General features: G+C 34.4%; 1 protein-coding gene and 1 non-coding gene across 4 annotated transcripts in view; both read left to right on the plus strand.

Moving 5' to 3' along the window:
- Nucleotides 1–20640, plus strand: part of USP47 (ubiquitin specific peptidase 47) — a 107000-nt gene that overhangs the window by 69864 nt on the left and 16496 nt on the right. For 2 of the 3 annotated variants that reach the window (XM_030332514.2, XM_030332513.1), the window contains 11 exons: nt 2206–2301; nt 2377–2529; nt 5185–5352; nt 7152–7283; nt 7959–8035; nt 8583–8638; nt 11421–11533; nt 12252–12356; nt 14390–14597; nt 17313–17428; nt 19421–19540. In XM_030332514.2, coding sequence (XP_030188374.1) covers nt 2206–2301; nt 2377–2529; nt 5185–5352; nt 7152–7283; nt 7959–8035; nt 8583–8638; nt 11421–11533; nt 12252–12356; nt 14390–14597; nt 17313–17428; nt 19421–19540 — 1344 coding nt within the window. The remainder of the gene's footprint in view (nt 1–2205; nt 2302–2376; nt 2530–5184; nt 5353–7151; nt 7284–7958; nt 8036–8582; nt 8639–11420; nt 11534–12251; nt 12357–14389; nt 14598–17312; nt 17429–19420; nt 19541–20640) is intronic. The other variant, XM_030332515.1, reaches the window with a different exon arrangement.
- LOC115526691 lies at nt 9933–10039 on the plus strand. Its single transcript, XR_003972721.1, has one exon. It is a non-coding gene; the product is annotated as a U6 spliceosomal RNA (small nuclear RNA).

The raw sequence follows: 20640 nt of genomic DNA on the forward strand, positions 1-20640 counted from the left end.
CAAGTATCTCCTTACATATTACATAATTGCTGCGAGGGGATAAAACAATAACTATGTAGTGGAAAAGCTGGATAACACTTTGTCCAGTTGATTAAAGTTCCTGTCACCAATAGGGAGGTTGGGGACATCATGGTCTGTGACTGTGATACCCTTAGAAGGACACATCATAATTTAGGTGGTAGTCTAGTAAGGAATACAGAACCTGAATCTAATAAGGAACATCAGGCAAACCCAAATTGCAGACATTTTATAAAATAGCCAGCCACCTCTTTCAAAAACCCCATTTATGTCATGAAAGAAAGGCTTTGGAACTGTTCCAGACAAAATGAATCTGAAGAGACAGCTAAATGTAATCTGTGATCCTGCGTTCAATTCTGTACTAGTTGGGGAGAAACACATTATTAGGATTAGGAGGACATTTGACAGAATGGGAATATGGCAAAAGTACTTTATCAATCTTAAATTTTCCTGAGTTTGCTAACTCTATTGTAAGAATATCCTTGCTCTTAAAAAGTCATATGGAATTATTAAGAGGAAAAGCATGATATGTAAAACTCTCAAATTCTTCAGAAAAATACACAATGTGTGTAGGGATGGGAGAATGATAAAGCAAGGGTAGCAAAATATTAAAAGTTGGTGAACTGAGTAAATTACAGACATTTTCTGTTCTTTAAACTTTTCTCTGAGTTTTAACTTCAAAAAACAAATAACAATAAACAAACAAGCAAAAATCAGAAGAAGATAGCTCTAGCTATGAACTATAACCAGAGACCAGTCCACACAGTTCAGTGAAGAAGAATCTGAGTTCCATAATTTTCTCCCCCTACCTTTTTGGTTAAGGCATTGAGTGTTTTACATTTCACTTTCAATTTGGAATGCTTGACTCATTTGATATCAGTCCATGCTAAGCTATATATATGATTTTTCTTAGAGCTTTTTCTGTGTTACATTTTTACAGGATTTGCCTTTTTCGTGCTTAAAATGTGTTTGAAAGAAAAAAAAATCATTCTGAATGTGTCCTTTTCTTTGACCTCCAGTAAAATGCTTGGTCATGTGGAAAAACACCCACTATTTGGTTCTCCTCCCCCCTTCCCCCACCCTGTCACTTCCTTGTGTTCTGAGAACAAAATATAAGATGGATGGGGTTAAAGGAATTTAGAGTATCTTTTCATATTTTTTATCTAATTCCAAAATGAGTTGTACCAAACAATATGTGGATAGTAGTTTTGTAAGTGTTGCCAGCTCTTTCACATTTTGCCAGATCAAGCTTCTTTATTTATCTTTTGAGGAACAACATGTTCTGAATCAAAAGAAAAATATTTGAAGATATTTTGTCCTAATGATAGTTTCTTTATATAGTAAAGAATTTCTTTATATAGGTAAATATAGTCAGTAGTTCTGATCAGACCATGTGTGAAGAGATCACAACAAATGAAATTTGAGATGATGCAGTCCGATGTTATATGTTGTATTAACTAAAATTTATTTTTTATTGTGAAAAATTGGTGATTAAAAATTAAAAATTTTATGCCCACTGATTCTTCACCAATGTTTATACTAAGTTTCTTGCTTCTGTCTTAAGGCTGTATGGAGAGAAGAGAATCACGTGGTTCCTCTAGGTGAACAGTCCAGGAGCTCTCCTACATTTTCAAGTGGAGCAGTATCTGACATGCAGGGAGAAAGTTGTCCGGTGTTTTTCAGTCTTTAGTTCAGTGGTGAATTACTGAATGATGCTAACTGTAGTGATAAATGATGGTTATTAGGTTTTTTTAATGCAGGGATAGTGTGAATTCTTCAGAGTTCTCTGTTATTTACTGTACAGTTTTGAATGTTTCCTTTTACAAGAAGATTGCAGTGATGTATGTAACTGCTTTTCTTCTGGAACTTTTAATCTAAAGATAGGATTTTTATTAGGTTATTTAGCCAAATTCCACAATGTAAAGTCAGCAAAAATTAGGTGGAAATGACTAACTGTGATGTACAGTACTAGGAAACAGATTTCATGCAGAATTAAGGCAATTATTTTGTCACTCAGTTTTTATAATGATATTGCTGTTGATCGTTTTTTTCCTTTTTGCATATTGAGTTCCTAATTTTCTAGCCATCTTCTAAGAATTTTGGTAATTGCAAAGTTTTTATATTCAGGGCTTTAACATTATAATGTTTTTAAATAATTATAAAAGTCATTTTTTTTCTTCTTACTAGGAAGAAGCATTGCATGCATTTATTCAGCCAGAGATCCTGGATGGCCCAAATCAATATTTTTGTGAACGTTGCAAGAAGAAGTGTGATGCACGAAAGGTAGATGCCATGTAGAAATTAATACTAGATTACCTGAGTTTATATTCAATATTCAATAGGTCCCTTTTCTTTTAGGGTCTTCGGTTTTTGCATTTCCCTTACCTGCTGACCTTACAGTTGAAAAGGTTTGATTTTGATTATACAACCATGCACAGGATTAAGTTGAATGATCGGATGACGTTTCCTGAGGAGCTAGATATGAGTACATTTATTGATGTTGAAGATGAGGTAAAATATTTATTATACTTATTTGTTAAAAGATAGTAATCCATTTTGGTTGGTCATGTGTTTAATTAGAAGAGCTATTTGAGGAAACCAATTTGACAATAAACTTCATATATTGAAAAAAAAAAAGAGCCACTTGGGGTAACAACACTGGTGTTGTTTAAACTCTTCTTGATAGAAGGTTTTCCTTTCTCTCCATATTTTGTAATGGCAAGTTATATAAAAAGATCTAAATTTGTATACGCTTTTTTTTCTCACCATAAATTATATTTCACATAATCTTGTTTGATCAGAATAACTCATAATATTCTTTGAAAAGACAAAAAGGATCCCAAACTCTGGAATTACTTCTTTAATTTGAGCGATAATCTTATGTTTCATAACTTTCTTAGCGAAAGAAACCAATCTAGAGGTGGGCTGCACTGTGTTTCTGGCACATAATAAACACAACAAATATGTAAGTAAAATGAGCAAATTGGGTAGTATGGCCTTAATATCTTATATTTGTCTTAGTGTCATTTTCAAGGATTAAGGTTTCTGGGTTATTCTCAGCTAAAGTTTGCCACCTCTTAAATAGGCTAGGTTAGAAAGCTAGAAAATAAAGGTATTTTGTCTGTTTTCCTTTTTTAATTAGTTTTTTTTTTTTTGTAGTCAAAACTTTATTTAAATAGTTTGAAGAGTGTAACTTGGAAGGGCACAGGTAATGCTTATCAGTTTCTTCTACTCACTGACCCCTGCAAATCTCTGATTCCCCTAACCTTATTCAGTAAAAGATTCTTAGTATCCTAATTTATTCTTTGGAAACTTCTGATTTCATTATGGGAAATATTTACAATCACTTGAGTTCTTAGAAAGTGATAAATCTTTATTTTTTTCAAAATTACCATGAATCATTTTTTTCTGATTGGAACTTACCACTCTATTTATAAAAATACCATTTCCCAAGAGCTGAAAAGTGATTTTAAACATTCATGAAGTTTTAGTTAATGCTCTTAAGTATTAAGTGATGATGTGGCATAGAAGAACAACTTTTCTGAGCCTTACTTTGTAAAGTAAGGACAATATTTACTCTTTATAGCTTTCATGAAAAGAGTGCTTTAGATAAAGTAGATGTTCATTGAATGGTACCTATGACCAGGTACTTTTGAAAAGTTTAATTCAAAATAGTATTTCAAACACTTGTGCTTAAGCTAGGAAATCTTTCCAAGGTATACCAAAGTAAACAACCTCTTTACAGGAGTCTTCACAGAGATTAGTATTGGATCAGTTTTCTGTATATACCTAATATATTCTTGTAAAAGGAAATCTGTTACAAATAAAGAAAACCTAGATCTAGTTTGACAGGAACTTTTAGGAAGTTCCAGGTCCATATCTTGGGAGAAGAGATGTTCTGGCCTAAAGGAGCATCAGGAATGATCTCCAGACTCAGTGCAGAGTTCTAGAGTTGGTTTTCACTTAAACTTTACTTTCTCGAGGGATGAAGACTGTATGTTAGATGCAGTTCCCACAACAAAGTTCTTGACAAAAAGTTGGTACTTATTATTATGTATTGCCTGGTTAATTTAGGAACTCCTGTATAACATATCAAGAGGCTACATCTTACAGAAGAATTCTCAAACTATTTAAACAGAAACATTTTTAGATATGTATATAAAATATTTAAGGAAAAGGGGCCAAGGAGTTGTTTGGGGATTTCTAAGAAGTAGATTCCTTCAAATTAAATTTGCATGAAAAGGATTTAAAAATCATAAAAGCATGAAAAAGTGTGATTTTTGTTGTTACATTTCTCTCTCCTATATGCTAGAATGTAAGATTCTTGAGGATAGATTCAGTGTTGTTTTTCTTTCTAATGGTGTCTAATGCCTAGCACAAAGATAAATAAAATTGAACCTTTTGTTCAAGAAAAGAGATGATATTCTTTTGGGATTTGAGAACAAAAGCTCACTTTGGCATTTAGGTTCACAGCTTTTACATATTTTGGTGAAAGAAATGGTAATTTATGTTATTACTTTGCAACTATAAACATAAATGGGGTTTAATTAGAATTCTGAATCACTGATTCATTGTATTTGAATTTTAAGGACATTAATAGAAATGTTTTTAAAATACACTTTTCTTAAAATTTAGTGATTCATCACTTACATATAACACCCAGTGCTCATCATAACAAGTGCTCTCCTTAATACCCATCACCCATTCAGCCCATCCCCAACCACCTCCCTCACATCAACTCTCAGACACTTAACCGACTAAGAGCCACCCAGGCACCCCTAGATTTCATTCTTTTTGATGGCTGAGTAATATTCCTGTGTGTGTGTGTGTGTATCACCACATATATGATATATACATATATGTATGATACATATGATATATGTATATATCATATGATATATACGTATCACATTTTTATATGTATATATCTCACATCTTTACCCATTAATCAGTCGATGGACATTTGGGCCCTAAAATACACTTTTTTTGGTTTAATTTTATTTAAGGACTCACTCTCTAAGATAAGATAAATTTGCTTAAAATAGATATTTTTATTAATAACATCTGAAGTTATGTGAAAAAGTTAGCATGTAGAGAAAAGGCTTTACTGAGTATATGTTTTTTTTTATTTAACTTGTAATTGTAAGATAATTATGTTTTATTAAGAAATCCCCTCAGACCGAAAGTTGCACTGACAGTGGGGCAGAAAATGAAGGCAGTTGTCACAGCGATCAGATGAGCAATGATTTTTCGAATGATGATGGTGTTGATGAAGGGATCTGCCTTGAAAGTAATAGTGGAACTGAAAAAATTTCAAAACCTGGACTTGAAAAGGTACCTTTTATAGTTTGTGGGTTTTAGTTGAGAGAATAAAATAATCTCTGAGCTGTTATATAATTCTCTAACTGTTGTGACGAATAAATTCTCCTTAGGAGAAGTAATTTTTGAAAAGTAAGACTTTTTTAAAGCTGTTTTGTTTTTTTTTTTAATGTACATATGTGATCATAATTAAACTTTAGGAAAAAACTGCTTACAGGCAAGAGCATGAATTTTTGGAGGCTGATCTGTAGCTGGGGGGTGGTATGGAAAAGGAGATCACTTCTGCCTTAAAAGTTACACCACGCCTCTAAATCTTTATATAAGAGTTTTCTCATACAGCAAAATGAAAGTTATTTGGCTACATCCATTCATTTTAAGATTCTGGCTCTGGAACTCCTTATGAAATAGTTAATAATAGAACTGATCTTTCTGAGGTAGGAGAAAGCCAAAGGCTTCAGCCTCTCTTGCCTCCCTATCACAGCCCTTAAGGCACTTAAAAAAAAAAAATGATACAGTTCAATGGATTATAATTTGACAACTACAAGATTTGATAATCTCTGTTATAGAATCTTTTATGTCATGGTATCAGTGATTTTTAAAATGTTATCAAACCATTTCTTTCATATTCATATAATCTGCTTTATTGAGGGGAGAATTATAGGTCAGATGTCTTGAGCATGTATAAATTATGAATCAATAGCCTAAAGACTGCAGTAGTTCAAGTCTTGCAAAGTCATATTGAATACAGGGTTTTTAAGGCAGTATTTAAGAATAGAATTTCTCTTGCATTATTCCAACCACCATCATCATTTACCTTTTAAAATTATCTATTTCAGGGCAGATAGATGATCATGAGTTGCTATGTAATGAATAATGTAACAGATATGTTATAACTTAGTGTAAAGAACACTGCATTCAAGCAAGGGTTGGGAAACTGTGGCTCAAAGTCTAAATCTAATTCTCTGCCTATTTTTCTACATAAACAGTTACATCTGTCCTTTTTTTTCCCCCTTGTCTTACTGCTGTAAGTAGGATTTCTTACAGTGTTGAATAGGAGTGGTGAGATAGGGCATTCTTGCCTTATTCTCAACTCAGGAGGAAGGTGTTCAGTTTTAAGTATGATGTTGGTTCTAGGGTTTTTGTAGGTGTGCTTCATTAAGCTGAGGAGGTTTCCCTCATCCTAGTTTCTTAAGAATTTTTATCATGAATGAGTTTTGGATTTCATGAAATGCTTTTTCTGAGTCAGTTGATATATAGGATCACATGATTTTTCTAATTTAGCCTGTATTACAATAGATTGATCTTCTGGCATTGAACCATCTTTGCATACTTGAGAAATGTCAAATCAGCAGATCACTGTATCACAGATATTACATAAATACATTAGAAGATGTTCCAAATCATTTTATTGCTCAGCTCTTTTGCAAAGGAAATGGAATAATCTTGTTTGAATAAAAACATTATTTGTGATTTCTTGATCTTGACTGTGCATACCAGAATAGTCTTCTAATTAGAAACTGCTTCTAAAATTTCAGATTATTATTTTACTTTTACAAAAAAACCATATTTCAGATATGCATAGTTACAGAGGTTATAACATAATTAAAACGTGAAGGAATGCACTGAATGGAACTCTGATGTATAAAATTATGTGATGACTTTACCATTTTAATTATCTTAGAGGGAATTGTGCCTACAATAAATATCTAGGACAGCTAACATATTATTTTACTCTGTACTAATAGAGAATAGGAAATGCACAAATAAGGGAAATTCTTTCTGTTCTCTGAGGTACTTTTGTTTTTTCCTCTTAGAATTCCTTGATCTATGAGCTCTTCTCCGTTATGGTTCATTCAGGGAGTGCTGCTGGTGGTCATTATTATGCTTGTATAAAGTCATTCAGTGATGAACAGTGGTACAGCTTCAATGATCAACATGTCAGCAGGGTAAGGAGGGTTTTTTATTTTTAATTTATTTATTTTAAGAGAGAGAGAGCGAGAACATATGTGTGCACATGCTAGCCAGAGGGGCAGAGAGAGGGAATCCCAGGCACTGTCAGTGCAGAGCCTAACATGGGGCTCGATCTCACGAACCGTGAGATCATGACCTGAGCTGAAATCAAGAGTCAGACACTTCACCTCCTGAGCCACTCAGGCACCCCAAGGAGGGGTTTTTTAAGATTATTCTGAAAGACAGGAGTAGAGCTATTTCTAATCAACAGTAGGGGTTTATTAAAAATGGGAGACTTAGTTTGTCCAGTGAGGCATTTTAAGACACATGCCAAGTTAGTCTTTTGTTTTTGCTTTGAGTAAATTTTCTAGTTTATCATTGTTACTTATTTTGTTCTGTTCTGTTTTGTTTTGTTTGGGTCTTGCTAAGTGTTTCCAAAGGCAGACTCCCTTTTTTTTTTTTTTTTTTTTTTATCTTGAGCCTTCATGTGGGCTACCTGTTGAGCACTAGAACTAATTGGCTGGTAGCAGCCAGTGATTCTGATCAAATTTTGTGAATTGGTAGTTGTATGGTACATTTTAACTCTGAGATGAAAATTGGCTTACTTGTTGACATAAAGGTAATGATGTTATAGATTTTAGAAGAAGGTAAACACTGTAACAACTTTTTAGATAACACAAGAGGACATTAAGAAAACACATGGTGGATCTTCAGGAAGCCGAGGATATTACTCAAGTGCTTTTGCAAGGTAAATAACTTCCTAATTTGTACTGTTTATAAATTAGAGTTAATTATAGCTCCTCAGCATTTTTTTGCCATTAAAGAAATTTAACCCAGGGGTCAGCAAACTATAACCCACAGACCAAACCCTGCCTGCCTCTAGTTTTTGGAAATAAAGTTTTATTGGAATGTCACTATACTCCTTTGTTGAAGTGTTGCGTGTTGATCTTTTCCCTTTAACAACAGAGTTAAAATAACTTCAATATGGCCAAGAAAAAAACTGGCTGACTCCTGACTTAACTGTAGTAGTGGTTCTAGGACACAGGTTTTTTGAAGACTTAACTGTGTAACCAAGAGGAGATGTGGAATCTTCTCATAAACCTGTCAGGAAAAGCAAAGTAGATTCTCCTTTTTTTTTTCCTAGAATGTTTTAAGTTTGAACCTATCATCGAACACTTAACATGGTTTTCTAATTCTTTGAAACAAAGAAAAACTATTAAAATATTTGATGCTGGGAAATGGAATCTTTACAATCTACTTTTTGTTGACATTAATCTTTTTTATATTTCTACTAGCTCCACAAATGCTTATATGCTGATATATAGACTGAAGGATCCAGCACGAAATGCAAGTATGTTAGCATGTAGTTATTTGATTTTAATCTGTACTAATTTCTTTTATAAGTTTGGCAAACCCAGATAACTACTTTTAAATGATTGTTTTTTTGTGCCTAGAAAAATTAATTATAAAGATTGTTATGAGATAATACCAAGTGGTGAAAACACTTGGAAAAAGTTGAACTATTTTTTAATACACTAAGAGATAAAACTTACTCTACATTAAAAAAGGGGGGTATTTATTTTCAGTTAGATAGTTGCTCAGTGATGATAAATCCCAGATCTGTGTAGCAGCCCTGACTCGCCATCTAGGTGGCCTAGAGCAAGTTTTTTAGCTTTTCTAAATCTTACTTTCCACGTCTGTAAAATGGGGATAATCATAGTATTTTATAGGATTATAATGAAAAATTAAACATTTTTTAGCATTTAGCATCATGTCTACTAGTACATACAATAACTCATATTTAGCTGTGACTGCTTTTTTTAGTATAAGCCTTTGGAGTATTTTATTATCAAAATGCTTTGAATGGGGACCCTTAAAAAAGTCAACTTCTGACTTACCACTCTACAAAGTTCCTGAGAGCTAAAGTTAAATATCTTTGTTTATTTGCTTAAAAAGCAAATAAAGTTTTATGAGTCTAGTATGCATCCTTTATTACGTTTTTTAAAAAAAAAAATTTTTTTTTTAATGTTTATTTATTTTTGAGACAGAGAGAGACACAGGATGAGCAGGGAAGGGGCAGAGAGAGAGGGAGACACAGAATGTGAAGCAGGCTCCAGGCTCTGAGCTGTCAGCACACAGCCCGACGCGGGGCTCAAACTCACGAACTGTGAGATCGTGACCTGAGCCGAAGTCGGACGCTTAACCGACTGAGCCACCCAGGCGCCCCTATTACGTTTTAATTGTGTTGAGAGTCCTCAAAATAATCCTGTATACAAAGTATGTGGGTTTGTCTTTTATTATTACTTTAAAAAATTGCAGTTCCCCTTTTTTCTTAATGCTGACTCTGAAGCAATATTGCAAATAACTAGATGTGTTTGTGTGTACATGTGGATATATACACAGGTGATATGTTGACCTGTATTTTTTTCATAATTACTATAATCACTGACCTTGATTTCTGTATTTCCTTTGTTTAGAAACTATCATACTGTAAAGTTTATTTTAGGTAGTTTATGTTTTGTTTATATTTTTGAAAATCCTCATTAGATTGTGGTATAAGGCTTAGGACTTAATTTATCTTTTCACTAATGATAATCCAGAGTCCAGAGTCTGTCATATAGTGGCTGTTTAATAACTTACTGTAGGTGCTCGCTTCGGCAGCACATATACTAAAATTGGAACAATACAGAGAAGATTAGCATGGCCCCTGCGCAAGGATGACACGCAAATTCGTGAAGCGTTCCATATTTTTGACAGATACCATATGCTTTCACTCTTATGTGGATCCTGAGAAACTTAACAGAAACCCATGGGGGAGGGGAAGGAAAAAAAAAAAAAGGAGGTTAGAGTGGGAGAGAGCCAAAGCAGAAGAGACTCTTAAAAACTGAGAACAAACTGAGGGTTGATGGGGAGTGGGAGGGAAGGGAGGGTGGGTGATGGGTATTGAGGAGGGCACCTTTTGGGATCAGCACTTGGTGTTGTATGGAACCAATTTGACAATAAACTTTATATATTGAAAAAAAAATTTACTGTAGAATTAATGGGGAAAAAAGGAAATTATAATAAGTCATTTCAGAACAGAGATTTCAGAGGAGAGTAATCATTCTAACTTTACAGATAAAAGAATGATACCCCAAAGGTTAACGTGTCCAAGACCATAGCTACCTGGAGGCAGAGCCAGGATTTTATTTCCTGTGTTCTCTGTGTCACCCACCACTCCAGATATTTCCATTAGGGCAATAACTCAGCTTTCCTTTATCTACTCCCCAAAAATGTAGTTTTGTGCTGAAACACCAGAGGGTGCTCTATGTATGATATGGAATATTTTTACAGTGAGAGTTTATTTCTATAAATAATCGATTTTATGTTCCATAGGGATTTGATTACATATATGTGTGTGTGTGTGTGTGTGTGTGTGTGTGTGTGTGTAGATATATATATATATATATATATATATATATATATAAATTGTTCTCCCTATTTAAAGCCTGATAATCATTGGCGTTATTAAATAGTGTCATATTCTCATATTGGCACTTTTAATGCTTTGAGTTACATATAAAATTCTGTGAATAGAAAGTAGCTAAAAGATTGTTTTGAGAACAAAGGAAAGATGAGTGTATTAGTGAATAATAACCAATAGCATTTGTAGTAGCAGCAGCAACAATAACACTTATTACATTTTATTATATCCCAGGTAAATACTCTATGGGGTAGATGTATTAATAAGTTTAAGAAACCAAGGTCTAGAGAAGTAAACTTGCCCAAGGTCACACAATTTGATGGTGATAATGAAATCAGAAATGATTTTATTTCAAAGTTTCAGAGAGACTTTTTCATTCTAAGAGTCTTAATCTGCATGCCAGAGTTGTCCTGGAGCCAAGAGATACTATGGATTAAATGTGTGGTTTTTTAAAATGTATGAGACCTAATAACCATGTGCCATTATCAACTACCTCTTCACTCTTGTCTGGAAGAAGCTGATGTTCTAAGTTAAGAGATTAATGTAATTGAGATCTGTTTTGATGAGAGCTATCATAGAAATATGTACTGTGGGAACATAATAGAGCAAAATTATGTAAAGGAAGCTCAATTTCCAGTGACTATGTCTTGCCCTGTTTTTATTACAATAGAGTTTCTAGAAGTAGATGAATATCCAGAACATATCAAAAACTTGGTGCAGAGGGAGAGAGAATTGGAAGAACAAGAAAAAAGGCAACGAGAAATTGAGCGCAATACATGCAAGGTTAGATTTCCTAAGTTTACTTTTAATTAAAATGCGCTATTGAAGTTTGCTTAACTGCAATTCTCGTAACATTCATTGGGCTGATTCTGTAGGCAGTTATACTATCATTTCATTAAGCAGTACAACCAACTATATTACTGAAGTAAGATCTGATTTTTATGCATTAATAAACATTAACATGTAGTGATAATACTCAGTGCTGGTAAGGTTACAGTGACGCGAGTGTTGTCACATTCTGCTATAAGACTAATAAGCTGGTAAAAACATTATCGCATAGAAATTGAGTAGAATTCATTAAGAGCCTTAAGCAAATTCATCTTTTTTAATAGAATTCTCTTAAGAAAATATCTCTTAATGAGATAACCACAGATGCTATAAAAATTTTGGCAGCAAGGACATTGATCACAGTATTTTCCAAACAAGGGAAAAACTTGAAACAACCTGAAAGTATGTCAGTAAGAGAATGATTACTTAAATTATGATACATGCTTATGAAGAAACATGCAGTTGTTAAAATTAATGTTTTTGAATTCTTATAAGATGAAATATAATCACTATATTTGTTGTTGAGAAAAACAGACATGGAAGAGAATGATTTAAGTTATATATTTTTTTAATTGTAATATTTTGACTATTAGGAAAAAAATACTGTCTGCAGAAGAATTACATTTTGACTCGATGACTTGCTGAGATGATGACACTATTTTACATTTTCTAGATAAAATTATTCTGTTTGCATCCTGTGAAACAAGTAATGATGGAAAATAAATTGGAGGTTCATAAGGATAAGACATTAAAGGAAGCAGTAGAAATGGCTTATAAGGTATGTTTAATTGCACTGTTGACATTTAATTATTGATATCTTAGATAACAATAGTAATCTCTTTTCCAAAATTTTTATTATGGCCAGTAGTAATATCAGCACTTGCAGTAAACTTGATAAGTCTATTTACATCATCTCTCTCTCAGTGGGTGTAGCTTATACATCTTCTTTGGAACATACCTAATTGAGTTGGAGAAATTTCTCACCCTGAAAGCCAGTTCAGTTTTGTAGAACAAGAATTAGAATTAGAAACAAAAACATTTATTCTTTTTCATTCATTTAACAGATATGCATTGAGACCCTCCCACAATTTGCAAATATTTTATTGTTTAGATGCCGTAAAGTAAGTCAGTAATATATTGAGATTATTTCTCCTGAGATGTTAACCATGAGAAGCAGGCAGCTATGCAAAAAGTTGGGGAGAATATTTTAGTAGAGGTAACAACATGTGTGAAAACTGAGATGAGGTCGTGGCCGCCGTGATCAAAAAACTGATAAAAGGGACATTGTATTTAGATTGTCTTGAATGAGAAGAGAGTAGCTTAAAATCAAATTAGAGACTTTATACAAATAGTAGGTTGCAATTTATTCTAAGAATAATGTAAAGTTATTAGTGGGTTTTGAAAGGCAAATAGAAACGGAAGCATTCTTTAACCAGATTATTCCAAATGTTGTCTGTAATACTTGACAAATTTTTGCCCTTTCCATGTAAATATGAATATCATTGAACTGAAATTAAAGTCATTAGTTAGAGAAAAAATTGCATGCTACATTACAGTGTTCTGGTTTTGCTCACAATTGCATTTCCAGTACTTTTTCCTGGTGTGCAGGAAAATGAAAATTTGGGTGGGTATGTGGATGAGCAAATGAATGAACAAACAGTAAAATTGATAGATAGCTCTGGATTTACCTCATTAAAAGTAAAAATCCTTTAAACACAGTGGACTGTAAGCATCATCTTTGCAAAACAGTAGTGAAACCAAATGAAACTAAAATAGAGAAAACATCTTAACAGTTTTTACACAATTTTACAGTCTGTAATAGCAGTAACAGTAGTTTATATTCCAGCAGTTTTTAATGCAGGAAGACAAAGATTGTCTTAAAAGTCAGAAGTAAAAGTTCATAAATACAAAGAGTCAAACAAACAGAAGAGAGAAATAAGTCAGTCTTATGTACCAGAAAGAGAGCTCCATCATTGGGAGGAGTGGGGGGAATAGAGGTCGGTGGGGACACACACCAAAGCTTACTGTTTTTCTTGAAGGTCCTAATCACAAGCCTTAAATAAGTATGAAATACTTTGAAGTAATCCTTTCTGTCTCCAGGAAGTTCATTTTTCACTTAAGAGATGTTGCATCCAGAGTATGCCATCTACCAGTAACATGGGCCAGAGGGAGATTTTATGACAGAAATTCCATGCCCTGAGCTATAGATATGCTGGAGGCTCATATGGAAGGGGAGCTGCGAGGTGGCGCATGGGAGACACGGAAGCTGTGGCCTCTCTGGTGGCTCTGCGAGGCGTGCTATCCCCTGCACTTAGAAAGATGGTTAAACCCAAACATGTCATCACCAGTTCTTCTCCAGATTGGATTAATGCAACAGAAGCTGCATATTCTCTTGGTTGTTCTCCCCTGGGTTCCAGAGTAGTGATTATAGAGCAAGGGATTATAATACATTGATTTTGAGTTCATCTAAAGTTTAGAATGTTAACTTTTTTTAAAACTAGGAATGTTTTAAAAATTTGTTAGTGCATAAGTTGCATTATTTAGGAGATAATGAAATAATTAAAAATAGCATTGAAGTTATGCCTTTAACTTTGATGTCTTTGATGCAAATCATAAATATAGGAATTTTATTGTTTGCTAGGACCTATTGGTGGTGGAATTACACATCAGACTAAACTGTGTGTGTGTGTGTGTGTGTGTGTGTGTATGTGTGTGTATGTGTGTGTGTGCATATATCTATATGTGTGTGTGTGTGTGTGTGTGTGTGTGTGTGTCCCCCCCCCCCCCCCGCCTGGCCTTGTTTTCTTTTAGATGATGGATTTAGAAGAGGTCATACCCATGGATTGCTGTCGCCTTGTTAAATATGATGAATTTCATGATTACCTTGAACGATCGTATGAAGGAGAGGAAGATACCCCAATGGGACTTCTACTAGGAGGAGTCAAGTCAACATACATGTTTGATCTACTGTTGGAGACGAGAAAACCTGACCAAGTTTTCCAGTCTTACAAACCTGGAGGTAAAGAATTTTACGGTTGTACTGGACTTAAAATTTTCACGAGAAGGTTTTTTAATAGAAATGAGTTTAATTTTAAATTTTTTTATGTTCTTAAAATGCAGAATAATTTTGATAGGTTAGGAAGTAGCAACAAGCTTAGAATTAACTTCTAGATTACTTTCAAAGAGCTATATACAAAATTTAAAAAAATTAGCTTGCAGCCTTCAGTGGGATTTTTCTTTTTCAGTGCTGAATCATCCTCCCTTCTCTTCCCCCCTTCTATTTATACAGAAAAAAAGTCCAAAAACAGTATAGTCTCATCAACTCTCAGAAGTAGAATCTTATTTTTCAGGGTTTCCTTGATGAAGTGGTTTCATAACCCATTGCTGCCAACACTTTTTATTTTTCTCCATCTTCTCCATTTTTGCAGGTCCCAGGAACTTCATTTTTTTTTTGTCTTCATTAAATCTGTCACAGTCCTCAATATCTTGAGGGTTTTTTTGTTTGTTTGTTTGAGACTGATGTGGAAAGCAACATACCACACTCCTAGCTTTACCCAGAGTAGTCCCTAAAGACAGTTACATGACCAAAGTTTTCTAGTAATCACTATGTAAACTGTAACAAATAGGGGAAAATAAAAATGTTTAAGTAACATTAGAGAATTCTCACTATTGTTGCATAACCCTGAATCCCTTCTATTGGTTGTTACAATTCAGACTTATGTTCTCTACTTTTATTCCTAAAAATTGAACTCACAAAAACCTTCTTCTGGGGGCACCTGCCTAGGTGGCTCAATCGGGTAAGTGTCCTACTCTTAATTTCAGCTCAGGTCATAATCTCATGGTTCATGAGTTTGAGCCCCTCATCAGGCTCCACACTGATAGTAAAGCCTGCTTGGGATTCTCTTTCCCTCTCTCTGCCCCTCCCCCACTTGTGCATGTGCTTGCATGCTCTCTTTGGCTCTCTCAAAAAAGCAAAAGTAAAAAGCCTTCTACTCTCAAATTCTATTTCTCTGCAGATGCTATAAACCTCTCTTTGTTTTTTGTTTTTTTTTAATTAAGGCTCCTCTTTTCAAAGTAGATTAAGTATGATACTCTTCAGGGCTCCATCAGTCAGACTCTGTTCTGTTTGTAGAGAGTTCCTTTGGAGCATTTCCTTGCAGATTATTTTTGGTCTAGATAGCAAAAATGATGATTAAAGTGTAACATGAGTCAGCAATAAAACCACTTTTTAAAAAGAGAACTTTAGGGACATCTGGGTGGCTCAGCGTCTGACTTCAGCTCAGGTCATGATCTTGAGGTTCATGGGTTCAAGCCCACATTGGGCCCTGTGCTGACAGCTCAGAGCCTGGACCCTGCTTGTGATTCTGTGTTTCCCTCTCTCCCTGCCCCTTCTCTGCTCACGCTCTCTCTCAAAAATAAACAAACTTAAAAAAAAAAAGAAAAAGAGAACTATACGTGTGAGTGTGGATTGTAAAACTTGCAGATAGCGTTTTGTTTATTCATTAATAATGACTTTAGCAGAATATTTTATCAGATTTAGATTAGAAATCTAGGGAAAAACCTGACCATTTATATACACTTCATAAAGGAAATTAAAACATTTAAGCCAGAGAATAACTAAGTGTTTGAAGATCATTTGCTTTTCTAGTAACTAAAAGTTTAGTTATATATAATCTGAAAACAGAAGAGAAGATAGGATTAAGTTGTAATATGAAAAATTTAAGTGAAAAAAACAAACCATGTAAACCAAAGCATTTTTCTGTAGACTCTTCTGTAGAATGTAGAGAATATTATTTGGAGGAGAAGAAGTCTTTGATTATGAACAAGGTCTTGAGTGGTATAATGAAGGTTGATCAAAAGCAAATAGGGTTGCTGGGTCCCCTTTAGAATTTGTTCTGCATTCTCTAGTAATTTAATTTTGTGGTTTAGGTCTGTATTTTGCAACTTTGGATATGTATTTTATTTTAAGTTTATTTATTCATTCTGAGAGAGAGAGAGCATGAGTGCACAAGTAGGGGAGGGGCAGAGAGAAGGAGAGACAGAATCCCCACACCATCAGCACAGAACCCAGTGCAGGGTTTGAACTCATTAACTGTGAGATCATGACCTGAGCTGAGATCAAGAGTCAGTGCTTTAACTGACTGAGCCACCCAGGAGTACCTGGATATGCATTTTTAATGTGGTTGATAAATTTGTGTTATGTTTTTACAAGGAAACAAACCATGAATTTTTCAAAAATCATATTTTGACTGTTGTCATTGTATTTTGTTTTGTTTTGTTTTTTTAATTTACATCCAAATTAGTTAATGCATATAGTGCAACAATGATTTCAGGAGTAGATTCCTTAATGCCCCTTTCCCATTTAGCCCATCCCCCTCCCACAACCCCTCCAGTAGCCCTCTGTTTGTTCTCCATATTTAAGAGTCTTTTATGTTTTGTCCCCCTCCCTGTGACTGTTGTCATTGTTTTAAAGAGATCTAGGAGAACTTTTTTATTAGCCTCATTTCCATTTCTTTGTAGATGTTTGTAATGTAATACATTGCAAGGAGAAGTTTACTATGTATTATATACATGTGTAACATTGTTATGTCTACTATCTTAATAGTTAGGAAAATATTACCTTGCCATCTATTGGAAATACATTAGGAATGCAGTGCTCATGTCAGTGCTCATGACTTTTAAAAATAACATCCATTTATGTTTTTGTATTTTTCAAATGTTTTGTGTTTTTCAGAAGTGATGGTGAAAGTTCATGTTGTTGATCTTAAGGCAGAATCTGTAGCTGCTCCTGTCACTGTTCGTGCTTACTTAAATCAAACGGTCACAGAGTTCAAACAGCTTATTTCAAAGGTAAGTTTTAAAATTGGTCAGTGAATATTTTTGAGTGCTTGTTCTGTACAAAGCATTGTGTGATAGTTATGAGTGTGGGAACTAGTACTTACTGGCAGGAGGCAAGTACAGTTAGAAGAGAAACACACTTCAAGTGGAAGACACCAAGTGACCAAAGTATGGAGGTCAGGAAGTGTGAGGCAAGTGCACACAGTGATGGCATATGTGTTTGGCTCAACCTCTGTATAGTACAGGCCTAGAAATAGAAGTTAGTTTATTTCATGGAGAGTGTTTAAATAGTAAACACAAAAGCATGGGCTCTATTTGATGTGGGCAATGGGAAGTATGTTATTTGTTTTCCTAAGTTCAGCAGTGGTATGATGAGAGTTCTGCTGTAGAACGGTAAGTTCCTGGATAGAGGGGGAGTCCGTAAAGTAGATGAGGAGGCTGTGGAAATAGTGCAGGTGAAGGCATTGGACCAGAAAGGAGAGAAGGGGTAGATTGTAAGAATGATTATATGCGTAGAATCTGCAGGACTTGGGATTGGTTGGAGTAAGGCAAGAAGGAGCACAGATGCTTTGAGGAGTTTTGAACTTGGGTAGCCACAAAGTAGTGATCTAGTAATCAAAATGGAAGAGTAAGGTAGGGGAGCAGATTTGACAGGGAAGGTGGTGAATTAAATACTGGCCATATTCGGTGAGTTAGTGATAAAGAACATAGACTCATTCAGAATTTGTGAGCTGGAAAAATATGATGAAAACATTCAAATTTCCTTGGGCCAAGCTAGTCCACTCTAGAGAAATGATTATACTGTACTCTGTAGAACACTGAGCACACAAACACAGGTGAAATTTTTCAGGATTCTTAAGCCCCAGGTTTAGATGACTTGCTGTAGTAGAAATTGTTCAGTAATAGCAAGCAAGAAGTTGATCCACTTTCTAGTCATTCCTCTATGGCAGTATTGTCTTTGATCTCATCTAGGTTTTTTGTTTTTTTTTTTAATGCCTATTTTAACAGGGTTGTTGTGAACGTTAATGGAACAAATAAATGCTCTGTTTGTGGAGAAAAATTGTTATTATATAAAAGTTGGGTTTTAATTATTATTGCGTTAAAAAAACAACAATGACCTCTAATACTTCTGCCAAAGTAATAGATAATTTGAGGAGATAAATCATGTTTTGAGATAGATTTTACAATTAAATTGCTCTTAGAAAGACTATATAAGTGTACTTGCTCCTTATTACAGTTTAATCTAGAGTATGAGCATTGAGGTAGAATACAAAAGAAACATATGACATTGCCTTCCTGAAGAAGTTAATAATTTTGTTGGGGGAGAATATATCTGTAGAGAATAAAGGCAGTCACAAAGTATTTTGCCAAAAAAGGCAGCAGATAAAGTCTAACTAGACCGCCAAAGAATTAGTTATCATTATTGTATTGAAAACACATCATGTTTTTTTAAATGTAAATTTTTTTGTCTGCTCATTTCTTGTGAAATTCCTAAAATGATACCTCAGATTAAGGACATGTACTTTTAGAGTAACTTGAAACTTTACCTATTAATTTAATCTCATTTTACACAGAAGAAAAATGATTTAGTAAAAGTATTAACTATTCCAAAAGAACTCATCAGAAGTTCAGGAGGCAAACAGTTACTAGTTTGACATCTGTTCTCAAAGTGTCAGTTACTCAGTTTCTTTGGAACCACATCCCCTCATTTACTTTGCAAGTGCGAGAGGAATAGAATTTTTAGTGAAAAATCATTACCTTTAAAATAGTTTCAGAGCATCCATTCATAAGTGATACTTTGTTCACCTAATTTACAGCATAATTAATGGATAGGACTAAAATTTTTCCCATAGATTCTTTAAAAATTTATAAACCTCTACTAAGATTATTTTCTTTTAATTTTCTTTCTGTTTCTAAGAACTCAGCAGTGTGTCTTCATCCACATTTCCAAGTCCAGCAGAATTATCCTTGCGAGTCCTTTTAACTGACTTGCTTCCATTGCAGGCCATCCATTTACCTGCTGAAACCATGCGGATAGTGCTAGAGCGCTGCCACAATGATCTGCGCCTCCTCACTGTGCCCAGTAAGACCCTGAAAGCTGAAGGGTTTTTTAGAAGTAACAAGGTATGTCTTTTATTTCTTCATTACTATTGTCTATGCTGGTAATAGTAAATTAAGTTTCATATTATAAGGCTGGCCTCTAGAGCCATCCACTATGTGTCTGTAATTTCCCTCGTAAATTCTCCCAGCGTCTCGGCAATTACCTTCCTTTGTAATCAGGTCAGATCAGGCTTCTTTCTGTCCTACTCCATCCGTCTGCCGGTTCTCCTCTAGGTCTTGTTCATGAGCTACCTCTGCCTGCCTGCAGTATTCTTCCCCCTCTCCCTACATTTTTTTTCAAGGCGCAGATTAGTCCTGCCTCTTTGGTGAAGCCTTACTGACCATTTCTGTCCACAACAATCTTGTCTTCTGAATTCTGTTACATTCGTTCTTGAGCTTCTCCCATAAAGCACTACTTGATGGGGAAAGTAAAAGACATGCCTACTCTAGAGAAGATTGTCATTTGGGTTCACTCAAAGGGGTTCACCCTTTGCCTACTTATTTATCTCAGATAGAAAAGAGAAAGTTCACATTGATCTGTTTGTTTCATCTCTTGATGTGTTCTATCATTGATAAATGATTTTTCCTGTGTGTTTATTCATAACACTATCAGTTTACCCTGGATCAATTGAATCCAAAATTTTCCCTGTTTGCCATGTTTTATTTATTGCCTTTTCTGTTCTCATTCATCTTAGTGCAGTCTAGTCTTTTATCTCATTTAACCTTTTTTAGTGTTGTCTTATTATTCCTAAGGTGTGATTTTTATTCACCTCTGTTTTCTTTGGATACTTTTGTGTGGTGCTTATGTGTGTATCATTAAAATCCGCTCTAATACCATTTTAGGGTGAAAAGTAGGAGGGATCTCACTTTATTTTTTTCTTTAAATGGTTAGCTAATGATCCTAATCTGTAACATTGATTGGACACTGGTTATCTGTATTTAACCAGTACTTCCCCCAGATTATTTGAAAAACATCCCCAGATGAAATAGCATTTCATCTATAAATAATCTGGATGTCTATCTCTAAAAGGTGAAAACTCTTTAAAAACATAACTATAATTCTATTATTACATCTAGAAAATTAACAGAATTAATATCAACAAATGTCTAGTCAAGCTTCCCTT

This window comes from Lynx canadensis, chromosome D1 (assembly GCF_007474595.2).
Source record: "Lynx canadensis isolate LIC74 chromosome D1, mLynCan4.pri.v2, whole genome shotgun sequence".
Lineage (NCBI taxonomy): Eukaryota > Metazoa > Chordata > Mammalia > Carnivora > Felidae > Lynx > Lynx canadensis.